General features: G+C 38.4%; 4 protein-coding genes across 11 annotated transcripts in view; 1 reads left to right on the top strand and 3 right to left on the bottom strand.

Moving 5' to 3' along the window:
* On the top strand, nt 1-952 carry LOC118754558 (nucleoside diphosphate kinase; the record flags this gene model as incomplete). Its single annotated transcript, XM_036489445.1, is given in 2 exon segments — nt 1-253; nt 517-952. Coding segments are annotated over 2 exon segments (586 nt in total), but the record flags the coding sequence as incomplete, so codon positions are not given.
* A 183-nt stretch (nt 953-1,135) lies between these two features.
* Nucleotides 1,136-1,858, bottom strand: LOC118754561. Its single transcript, XM_036489448.1, has one exon. It carries the CDS (start codon nt 1,856-1,858, stop codon nt 1,136-1,138), a length of 723 nt encoding a protein of 240 aa, XP_036345341.1.
* Nucleotides 1,859-1,962: 104 nt separating this feature from the next.
* Nucleotides 1,963-2,562, bottom strand: LOC118754559 (tubulin-specific chaperone A-like). Its single transcript, XM_036489446.1, has 2 exons — nt 2,205-2,562; nt 1,963-2,133 (listed from the first exon to the last, which is right to left on the bottom strand). Exons 1-2 carry the CDS (start codon nt 2,411-2,413, stop codon nt 2,004-2,006), a joined length of 339 nt encoding a protein of 112 aa, XP_036345339.1. The 5' UTR covers nt 2,414-2,562; the 3' UTR covers nt 1,963-2,003.
* Nucleotides 2,563-4,812: 2,250 nt separating this feature from the next.
* LOC118754557 (elongation factor 1-alpha 2) overlaps nt 4,813-11,092 on the bottom strand; it is a 9,829-nt gene continuing 3,549 nt past the window's right edge. For 2 of the 8 annotated variants that reach the window (XM_036489437.1, XM_036489439.1), the window contains exons 2-5: nt 8,796-8,878; nt 7,564-8,467; nt 6,740-6,945; nt 4,813-5,891 (exon numbers count right to left, since the gene is read on the bottom strand). In XM_036489437.1, the coding sequence (XP_036345330.1) occupies nt 5,532-5,891; nt 6,740-6,945; nt 7,564-8,386 (1,389 nt within the window). In that variant the 5' untranslated portion in view covers nt 8,387-8,467; nt 8,796-8,878 and the 3' untranslated portion in view covers nt 4,813-5,531. Of the gene's footprint in view, nt 5,892-6,739; nt 6,946-7,563; nt 8,468-8,795; nt 8,879-9,114; nt 9,139-9,200; nt 9,303-9,346; nt 9,448-11,092 lie in introns of those variants that run through there. The other 6 variants (XM_036489443.1, XM_036489436.1, XM_036489442.1 and 3 more) reach the window with 6 other exon arrangements.

Here is an 11,092-nt window from a genome sequence, read left to right as displayed (position 1 = left end):
GCAACAACACGAAAATTTGCCTTCCCGCTCTATCAACCGGTGGTGTTCGCAAATCAATCTGCTTGGCAAAAAAGCTGTCATGATTGGTACGATTTTGGCATTCTTCTCGTTGTTCTCGTACGCAATGGCAGCAAACAAGGAGCGCACTTTCATCATGGTGAAACCCGATGGAGTCCAGCGTGGACTCGTCGGCAAGATCATCGAGCGCTTCGAACAGAAGGGCTTCAAATTGGTGGCTTTGAAGTTCACGTGGGTAAGTGTAGCACCTGGCGGAGGTGGTCTGTAATCAAATTAACTGTGCTTAAAAATTTGGGGGTAGATTGGAATTTCGGACTTTCCAGTGCAATTTGTTCCGAAGGGAATATATTTTTGAGGTTAGGTTTGGTCAGGGTATTTGCCACATGCATAAACTTTTAATTTCAAGGTGATTAGGGACGGATTTACTAAATATGGATATGCATATGATTTTATTTGGCTTGACTGTTAGTTAACATTATTTTATATTTTTTCTTACAGGCATCGAAGGATCTTTTGGAAAAACACTATGCCGATTTGTCATCTCGCCCCTTCTTCCCCGGTTTGGTCAACTACATGAGCTCCGGTCCAGTGGTTCCCATGGTGTGGGAGGGTTTGAATGTTGTGAAGACCGGCCGCCAAATGTTAGGTGCTACTAACCCAGCTGACTCCTTGCCCGGCACCATTCGTGGCGATTTCTGCATCCAGGTTGGCCGCAACATCATCCACGGCTCCGACGCTGTTGAATCGGCTAACAAAGAAATCGGTCTTTGGTTCAACGAGAAAGAGTTGGTTTCATGGCAACCAGCTGCTGAGGGTTGGGTATACGAATAAGATTTAAATCGCTTACAATCGTAAATACACCCTCATAAATGTTATTAAGTAAAAAGTACATTTCTGCCACTGAATTCCAATAAAATAAAGCGAAGCTAGTTAATTATCAAGTTTTATTTATTTATTTGGAAGGTTCTGTTATTATATTGTTAAGCAAGGGAAAGAGATTAGTTTGAAAACGTGACAAACGGAAATGAGCTTTACTAGTGTTTTCGGTTTCTTGTTGGTATATAAAATTATACAATTGTTATTTATAGATAAATGTAACAAGTGTACTATGAAACAGTCACGTGGCTTTATATTGCTGCCACTCTCTAAGTGCATTTTCACGGGGTAGAACCCAACCGCAAGGTATATGTGTGCCTTGTTTGCTACGCGTCAAATAGCTATCCCAGATGCGACGTATTCGTATGAAGTCACCCCTGTTTTGTTCATCATAATAGGAATGTTCAACCGGGCCAAAAAATACATCATTCCATTGGTCCTCCAAATGCCTTTCTTTAGTGCTTTCAGGAGCATTATATTTCAATACCTCGCTCCGAGTGGAACCCATATCAACTTTCCTAAGGAAACGTTGGGAATCGTGTTTCAGCAAACGAATTTGGAGTTTCTTTGTGATCGTTGAAGTTAGACAATTTGAGGTTTCGGTATGAGTTCTTGCAGATGCTTCATAACTTGGCAAAACTGTGGTAGATGCTATAGAAGAGGGCATCTGCAACACGTTTTTACTAACAACGTGCGTTTTAATTTCTTTCACTTTCGACTTTTTGATCTTACGCCTTTCTTTTCTTTTCTTAATCGTTTTAGCAAGACGTTCTAGTGGAGATTTTTCAACTACCTTGATTAATTCATCAGTTTGCTGCATCAGACTGTCGATATTAGATTCAGAAGTTACAGTCTCGCATTGCAACGCTTCCATCTTCTTGATATTACTCAAAATATTTTGAATATTACATTTTAATTGCGAAACTGGTAACAATTTTTCGGTTGCTCTAAACGAATGAGTCATATTTGCGTGCTACGCGATGACGACTTCAATTCGATGCTTAATTTATGTGTTTTTAGCTAACAATAAAATATCTTTTTAATAAATTAGTGAATTGATGGCAAATATATAGTATAAAATGGAACTTTTTTAATTGTTTTCTTTATTGCTAGTCTTTCTGCACAAGCACCTCTTTAGCATCGTTTACCACCTGCGTTGCGGTCTCGTATTCCTTTGTTTCCTTGAGCTCTGTCTCGTCTTGCAGAAAATTTTCCAGGGCTTCTAATTCCTTTTTCAATCTGCAAGAAAAAGCGCACAGCTGCTTATTTTCACGTTACTTACAAGTGCCATCTGTTTGTTAATTGCTCACCTGCGCAGAGTGTCTGGCAGCATCATCAAACACTCCGAGATCACCTCTTCTTGCTTCTTCAAAACATGCTCATCAGCACCTTCACCTTTGAATCTTTCCAGTCGATTTTGCTCGGTTAGCACCTCCTTTTCACAAACTGTCTTCTCCTTGGTTAAACGCTTTACAACGCCCGTTTTGATCGTCAATTGTCGCAAGCGTGGATCGGCCATCAAGTCTGCTTTTGGGTGTCTAAATGGTTTTAAATCTGCTTTGCTAGATTGAAATCAATTGATATGATCCAAGCTTGTATATTTTCGCCAAAGAGTGAGTCACAAATTCAGCCGGCTTCCGCCGTATTTTTTGTTTTTGTATGAGTATGAGAACGCAAATGTCAAATTTGTTGACAGCGGATGTAAATAAAATAAGAGAGCGGTAACGAAAGAGACGTTCTCTGCTGCAAAAAAAAAATATTCACAATTGTTGAACGGAAATGTATTAATTTTGGTAGCATATCCTAATTTCCTCTTCCTCTCTGGAATTTTAGCTACAATCAGCGTGCGTATATAATTAGAATGCGTTGTACATAAACAAATTAGGCGGAAAACTAAATTTTTTTTTTACTTTTTCTTGCAGCATGGTACAATGGCATAATTTTTATGAAAGCTCCTTTTTAGTAGCTTCGATAATGAGCAGCTGAGTTTAGTAAAAAAAAGCTACAATGTATTGCGGAACACCTGTTTATGAACAAAAGTGGAAAAGGTGTAAAATAGTGTTTAGCAAATGTAGCGAAGAAGTTCTTAAAGTTAAACTATTAATATCCAAAAAAGTTTGTCCAAACAGGTGTGATCACAAATCTACTGTATACAGGCAATAAACGCCAGCAGGTTTGTCACGGAATATTTGGACTCCTTACGAATTCAACAGTCGTGAACCAATGTATAAAAGCCAGGTAAGGGATCTAAATCATAGTAACAGCAAATGGTAGCAGTTTAGGCGACACTGAAAGTTTTTGATAGATCCATAAACACGTCTTTGCCGCGGCCTACAACTATACATACATACATATCGGCACCTGAAATGCAAAAAGACGTAACAACATCGTAACTGAAATGGAAAAAATAGTGACTAATAAGTGACTAATGAAATCCATCATATCAATCAAAAACTGAATTTTGCATTTTTTATTAGCTACGACTTTTTGTATTTCACCGACGATGTTTGTTACGTCCTTTTGCATTTCAGGTGACGATATGTACTTACATACATACAATCCGCGGGAATTCGCCTGCACATCGATTAGTCAACCTTGTTTTTCTTCGAAGAATGCCTCTAAAACACATGTTCCAGCTTACTGAGGAACACAAGTTTTACACATTTCGCAAGTTACCTATTAGCGCAAATTCGCATGCGGTGCACGACTGTTTTTGGTTAAGCCTTCTTTATTTCTCAATTCAAATTTTAAAATGGTTCAATTAAATCGTACAATTAAAATGTTTCATCTTTATTTAAGCAACTCCAGCTTTTACATTTATTATTATTTATTTTCATATATATTTTTGGATTTTTCGTTTTTCATTTTAATAGTACACATTCACTGTCTATTCATGCTTTGCATTTATGCATTCAAGTGATTATTTTTAATGTGGGTGTTTCATTAAAAGTGTGTGTGTGTGTGTGTGTGTGTTTGTTTGTGTCACTGCAGTTTATCGAGTGTTTTTCGTGTTCATTTTGATTACATTTTGGTAATCAGATTAGCCATGGTAATCCAATGCCGGGTGGTCCGCTTGCACACATACATATTATGTATGTATATGGTACAACCAGGACATCGATAACGGAGTTTGTTATATAATTCTCCAATGGGTGCTTGCCCATGTGTATGGATTGTGGGTGGAGGGATGCAAAGTGTGGATAACTTCTAAAATTGTATGGTGTTGTTGTTGTCAGAGGTTGCTTGCATATGCGTGTGTGTGTGTGCATGTGTACTTTTATGAGTTGGATAGGAAATTACGAGTATTACCAACTTGAATTGGATTTCACAATATAATATAAAAAAAAAAAACTTAATAATAATTATAAGAATTAATAACAAAATGAATTCAATTCGATTGAGTCTCACAGTTTGGTGTTGAAATACAGTACAATACGTAGTAAACGCTATAGGAAATTTATGAATTTGTGTAAGTACAACTACAGAGTACACTTTGATGATGACTAGCACAAATATAATGCTGGTATATGATAAGGGATGGATAGTAATGAATGAGCGAAGCTGCGAACGCGCATCATTCGTGTATATATGATTTCGAATAAATATATTAATTATAAAATGTATAAGCGTATATTGAATGCGAAAATGTTGTGATTTCGTGCGATTGATGATTGCTTTGCGATATTTTTAGCGCGGGCGGTGATTAAGTCCGATTTCCTGCGAAAGGATTTACGATGACGATATAGGTTAAGAAAGACGTAAATATAGTATATAATCGAAAATAATAAAAATGACAGTTTAGAGTTGCACGCTAGACGGTGAGCTGCTTCGCCTGTGGTTGCGTTTAGTGTGGAAGTGATTGGCCTAATCGCTGTGAAGATTCGAGATGAGGATGTAGTGAATGCTGTCGATATTTGGTTTGTTTTTGTTTGTGTTGTAATTGAATTCTTCTTGGTTTTCATGTTATCAATGTCTTTTATTTTGCTTTTAGCTACTTGCTTAGGGAATGATGCCTTCACGCACGACTCAATCGAAGTTCGGGGATAGGGCAACATGGCATTAGTCGATGCTAATGATGTTATTGCTGATGATTTCCGCATGGAGATGGATTTTTTGCTAGTGTTTGTATGGTTGTTGACGCACAAAGTTTGTCCTTTGTTGGTGAAGAAGGTGTAGTGATTAATGAGGAAAATTTGCGATTTATTTTTTGTGGTAATGTTATTATTATAGTTGTTGTTGTTGTTGTTGTTGTAGTTGTCTATGTTGTTTGTGTTGTTGTTGATGTTGATGTTGTTGCTCACATTGAATGTCATAGCTTTACTATCATAATAATTACTTATCATATTCATATTCATATCATTGATAAGAGTAAATTGTATTATTCTTTTAAATTTATGCTTATTAAATGTTTTCTTTTGAGATTTATGTAGTAGTAATTTTGCTGTTGCTGCTACTGTAGTTGTTGGAATTGACGACCACGACGACCACGACGACCATGACGACCATGACGACCACAACTCCAACGACACCGATGACAACGACATTGATGGCGATGACAATAATACAAATTGTATTTTTATTTGCTGTATTTGCATAATTATTTGTTGTTGTGAGTTAACGTTCTGCTGGCACTCTAGTTATTTCTTCTTCTGTGCCTTCTCGGCGGCTTTTGTGACTTTACCCGAGGTTGTCTCTTTAAAGGTGACCGACTTTATGACCCCCACCGCGACCGTTTGCCTCATATCACGTACAGCGAAACGTCCGAGCGGCGGAAACTCTTGGAAACTTTCAACGCATAACGGCTTAGTGGGCACCAACAAAATAATGGCCGCATCACCAGACTTAATAGCTTTCGGATCGGTTTCGGTGGTCTTGCCAGTACGGCGATCGCATTTCTCTTTGATCTCGGAAAATTTGCAAGCAATATGAGCGGTGTGACAATCCAAGACCGGAGTATAGCCGTTGGCGATTTGACCAGGATGATTAAGTACAATCACCTATTAAGCGAAAAGTGATAAGTTATTAGTGAGAAATACGTGCATACATGTGAAAAATAAAACAAAATTTCAGCAAGTGTGCGTCAGCATAAGGCCCCATTAAAATATTACGTAAGCAGAGTTTTACTAATTTTGAACCCCTGCCTCCCCATTGTCGGCAAAAGTAGACAAACATAATCCAAGTTAGGCTACGTTTAAAAAAAATGTTTTTCACAAGGACGGTAATCACTATAAGTTAAATCCTTTTAATCAGCATTTAATCAATATTTCAGATGTATTTTTAATTTTATTTTGCTCAAAAATAATAGTTAAAGTTGAGTTTAAATTTTTTTATCACAAAAATTGATTTTTTTACGATTTTTAATTTTTCGCTCAAAAATAAGAATTATTATTGCGTTTTATTTTTACAAATAAAATAAAATAATTATTATTTATAAAACTTAAATCGCCATACTGAGGCAATGAACTTAAACTTTGGCCTGAAAATTTTGAGACTTATTTCTTTTATTATATCTGTAAAGATTTTGAGTTTTTTAAAAAATATTTACTACCTATTTGGTGAAAATAATAATATTAATTATTATTATCTTTGAGCGCAAAAATAAAAATTTTAAATTAATCATTGATCGAAAAAACCAAGATATAATTTCTTTTGATCGAAAAAAACAAAAATATTAATTAATATTTTTTAACTCGAAAAATTTAAATATTTCATAACATGTTGATTTTTCACATTAAAACTTAAAAAAATAATGATTATTTTCCGTCCTGGTTTGGTCAATGTAACAGATCGTTTTTAAGTTACGTTAAGTTAAGACTTCATAAATAACAGCTTAAAGTTCACTTACCTGAGCGGTAAAATCGGCAGCACCCTTGGGTGGGCAATTCTTAGAGTCACCAGCTACATAGCCACGTCGCAGCTCCTTTACTGAAACGTTCTTCACATTGAAGCCAACATTATCGCCCGGCAAAGCTTCAGAAAGTGCCTCGTGATGCATTTCCACAGACTTGACTTCGGTCACCAAATTGACTGGTGCGAAATTAACCACCATACCTGCGAATATTTCAAAAAGGATTTCATCAGCCAGTGATTTTTTCGCAACCGAAAAAAACCGAAAATCTTTGCTCTCAATTTCTAAGCATCGATTAATTCGCGAGAACATACAGACGCAAGCGTACCAATTTGCCTGCGAATGCATACGAGTGCGTATGCACTCGGTTTCGTGTTGCCCGGATGCGGAATCGAAGCCGAGCGAGCAGGCGGCTTTTCAGCACAAAAGTACGCAGCAAAATTTGCCGAAATATGCAGCAGCAACAACAAAAAAAAAAACAACAAGCCAGTAAACATGACGAGCCACACATGCAAACATACATTCATGCACTCAAACGAGCGCAAGCGACCCACTTTTGCAACTTCCTTGCGCTCCCATCCACCACAACGTACAGCGACGGCATTCGTACTCAACTTTCCAGCCGCCCACTCACCCACATACATATGTATGTACATTGGTTTTACATACATCCTATGCATGCAGCCTTATACTAGATGCAGCAATCATATCCGGTGCCTGGACGTAAGCACACACCCACACTCATGAAACACACACACAGACACACACACACAAATAGCACACATGACTCAACAACACAAACACACAGCTTACTTACTCACCTGGCTTCAGTATACCAGTCTCCACACGTCCCACTGGCACCGTACCGATACCGCCAATCTTGTAAACGTCCTGCAATGGCAGACGCAATGGCTTGTCGGTGGGCCGCTGTGGCGGCATAATTGCGTCCAGCGCATCAATCAAACACTTGCCCTCCACTTTGCTCTCCTTGCGCTCCACAGTCCAACCCTTGAACCATGGCATCTTCTCAGATGGTTCAAGCATATTATCACCATGCCAGCCGGAAATGGGTACGAATGCCACCGACGCCGGATTATAGCCGATCTTCTTGATGTAGGATGATACCTCCTTCTTGATTTCCTCATAGCGTGTCTCGCTATACGGTGGCTCAGTGGAGTCCATCTTATTAACGCCAACAATCAATTGCTTGACGCCCAACGTGAATGCGAGTAGAGCATGTTCACGCGTTTGGCCATTCTTAGAGATGCCGGCTTCGAATTCGCCGGTACCGGCAGCAACAATTAATACCGCGCAATCGGCCTGCGAAGTACCGGTAATCATATTTTTGATGAAATCACGATGTCCAGGCGCATCGATGATGGTCACATAGTATTTCTGCGTCTCGAATTTCCACAAAGCAATATCAATGGTTATGCCACGCTCACGCTCCGCCTTCAGTTTGTCCAAGACCCAGGCATACTTGAAGGAGCCCTTACCCATTTCCTGGGCCTCCTTTTCGAACTTTTCAATCGTACGCTTGTCAATGCCACCACACTTGTAAATCAAATGGCCAGTTGTGGTCGATTTACCGGAGTCGACGTGACCAATTACAACAATATTAATATGCGTCTTTTCCTTACCCATCTTGAGTGTCTACGCTTCGTACGCACAGCAGCTTTGAATTCTTCCGGCGAGATTTCGTAGTATTAGCTGGGATTTATAAAGCTATTACGTGTCAGTTGGAAAAGATGTGCGAATAAAAAGTGGAAGTAAGTGACGGAATGCGCCAAGGTGTATGTGAAGTGTGTTTTACACTTGTCGTTGAATCGGTAAGTTTAAATGGAGGTGTCAGAATTGTAAAGTGTTCGAGGGTATTGAGGGCATGGATAGTGGGTGGGAGGGAGCAAGGCGTGTGGGTGGGGGATGTGGGAATATTTGTACATACATATGTATGTACATATACATACATAAATATGGAAAAAATGGGCGAATGGAAATGCGTTCGGAATCATGGATACTTACTTACATATATTTTTTCGGTATGTACACTTACTTGCTTTGTTACCGGCTCTGAAGGAAGCAAATCAAATTTCCTTTGTCCGCACAGTCGTCGAAAGTTAAAGATTAGGGAAAACTCTGCAAAACAATGAGACAAACCAGAATAATTTCATTAGAATCAAGAACTTAAAGGTGCAAGCTGGATTGAGTTGGGGTAGGTTGGGTTGGGAGGGGGGGGGTGGTGGTGGATTACGAGGCGGGGAGTGGCTGTTATTGGCTGCAAAAGTTACACACAGCTAATTAACAGTAATCATTTTTCAACTCGAAATACATCTTCCACAACATCAGATCAGCAACCAAATATATAACTCAACTGCTTTAAATTTTTTCATCAGCAAATATGCTTATACTTCCGGCAGCTCAATGGCAGCTTCGAAAGAAAAAAAATCACTTCACCAACCACTGCCTATTACACAATTTCTAACAGCGAAAATGTTACTGCCACAAATTGAATTGAAAAATCACAGCATATTTTAGTTTTGTTACACTTTCCTCACTATTTTACCACAATTCTCAATACTGTGTGAATTTTTAATTACTAATTACCGTCGCTCACAGTGAGGGCACTGAAAATTTTGCTGCCTGTACGTCTATGCACCGCTACAACACAACCGAATGTGCAAAAGTTTCGTCTTTTCTCTATATGAAAAATCAATAACCATCTCTGACGATGGAGTCATATGTCTGCACTCCAACCACCCGGCCGCCAGACGCGCACCGCCACCACACGTTACCCGGCCCAATTGCACATCCCCAAAAAAATATGCATAGTGTAGTACTCGTACATGTATGTACATATGTATGTATGTAGTAGACGTCTGCAGGCCTGAGTGCAGCAAAATATCAAAGAAATGGCTGGGTGTAGGGCGCAGTAGGAGAAGTAGGGGTGTAAGTGCGGTGTGGCTGACGGGAAGATATTATGCGACATGGTTCTGCATTGGATTCGTTTCTGCATTGGAAAGTGCGTTCTCATTCGTACCATTCAGCGAACCGTTCAGTTATCTGTTTGCCCGCCTGTCTTTCGGTATATCTAGGCGTTCTCAATAGCAGCGTATGCGCTCGACTGTATGCTCGCCGCTTTTGAGTTGCTCTGCGAGCTGTGTGCTTCTGTGCTTGTGCAGAATAGAATTGTGGGCTGCCGTGTGGCCGATAGCTTTCTGGGGCACATACATATGTACATACCTACATTCGGGGGTATGTTTCTACATTAGAACGGATCGGCCCCCATAAAAAGTTTGAAAACTGATTTTTCAGCTGATTTTTGCGCCAAAAAATTGTCGTATTTGCTATATCCTAAAACAGCAAGAATGCAATTATCTTCATAACTGTTTTACTTACGAGCCGATTTTAATTCGTTTAAAATTACTTTTGAGGAATATAGCTCGCTTTCACATTATAAAATAATTGATAATTTACAAGTTTTTTTTTTTTAATTTTATGGCGACCTTTGAACCCTGGTAAAACTAGATTTACATGAGGCAATTTTCTAGGCGATTCAACATTGCTCAAAAAAAAAACCGCTCGTGTAAATGGCGACTCAAAATGGCTGTCAAAAAATCGCCTCATCTGAAGTTATTTAAAATTGTAACTTAAAAATATACATATTTCCAGCGATATACATACGTATGTATTTATGTATCACTATTTAGTAGTAAATATTCTCATAACAACCGGATAAACGGTTAACATCCGTTCATTTAGTTATACGGACATTCGTATTTTCTAAACAGTGTTTGACCGGATTCCGTAAAATTGTTCTCAGAACTATCGAAACTATTGGGTTGCTAAACAATTAATAGCAGACTTCATTAAAACACAAATAATTGTTACATATTAGTATTTTTAGGCTGCGTTTCATTCCGGGTAATCCCATTGTCACAGCCGGAATAAACAGAATGCGTTTGAAATATATGTTAACATATCATCAGGAACGTTCTAAAGAATATGTAAACAAAAAAGTTTATTCCAAACGTTCAGAATGAATAAAGAAATGCAGCCTTAGATTCAAAAATCTTGATATTCGGTTAGTGTCGAATATTCGGATATACGGATTTTCAAATCAGACATTCGAAATTTAGAATTTTCGGATTAAACGGATAATCAAAAAATTTGGATAGAGCTCCTGGGCCTAGTAAATATCAACTTTTTTCTTTCGTATGAGGACCCGGCCTAATATACCAGTATTCATATTTTACTTTTTTTCGCTTGCTTCTGTAAATAATGACACACATAAATACATCATATTTACTACATACATATGTACTTAGTCAGAAATCAATTAAAGTGTTATGA

Source organism: Rhagoletis pomonella, unplaced genomic scaffold, assembly GCF_013731165.1.
Source record: "Rhagoletis pomonella isolate Grant_MI unplaced genomic scaffold, Rhpom_1.0 Rhpom_scaffold_04115, whole genome shotgun sequence".
Lineage (NCBI taxonomy): Eukaryota > Metazoa > Arthropoda > Insecta > Diptera > Tephritidae > Rhagoletis > Rhagoletis pomonella.
Note: the sequence above shows the minus strand (reverse complement) of the source record. Positions and strands in the feature narration are given on the sequence as shown.

What these genes read in the sequence shown, in the direction of transcription:
- LOC118754561 (XM_036489448.1), bottom strand. Translation starts at nt 1,858, where the DNA reads ATGACTCATTCGTTTAGAGCAACCGAAAAATTGTTACCAGTTTCGCAA.
- LOC118754559 (XM_036489446.1), bottom strand. Translation starts at nt 2,413, where the DNA reads ATGGCCGATCCACGCTTGCGACAATTGACGATCAAAACGGGCGTTGTA. An exon ending in CTGCCAGACACTCTGCGCAG is followed by an intron (nt 2,134 to 2,204) that starts GTGAGCAATTAA and finishes TTTTTCTTGCAG; the next exon opens with ATTGAAAAAGGAATTAGAAG.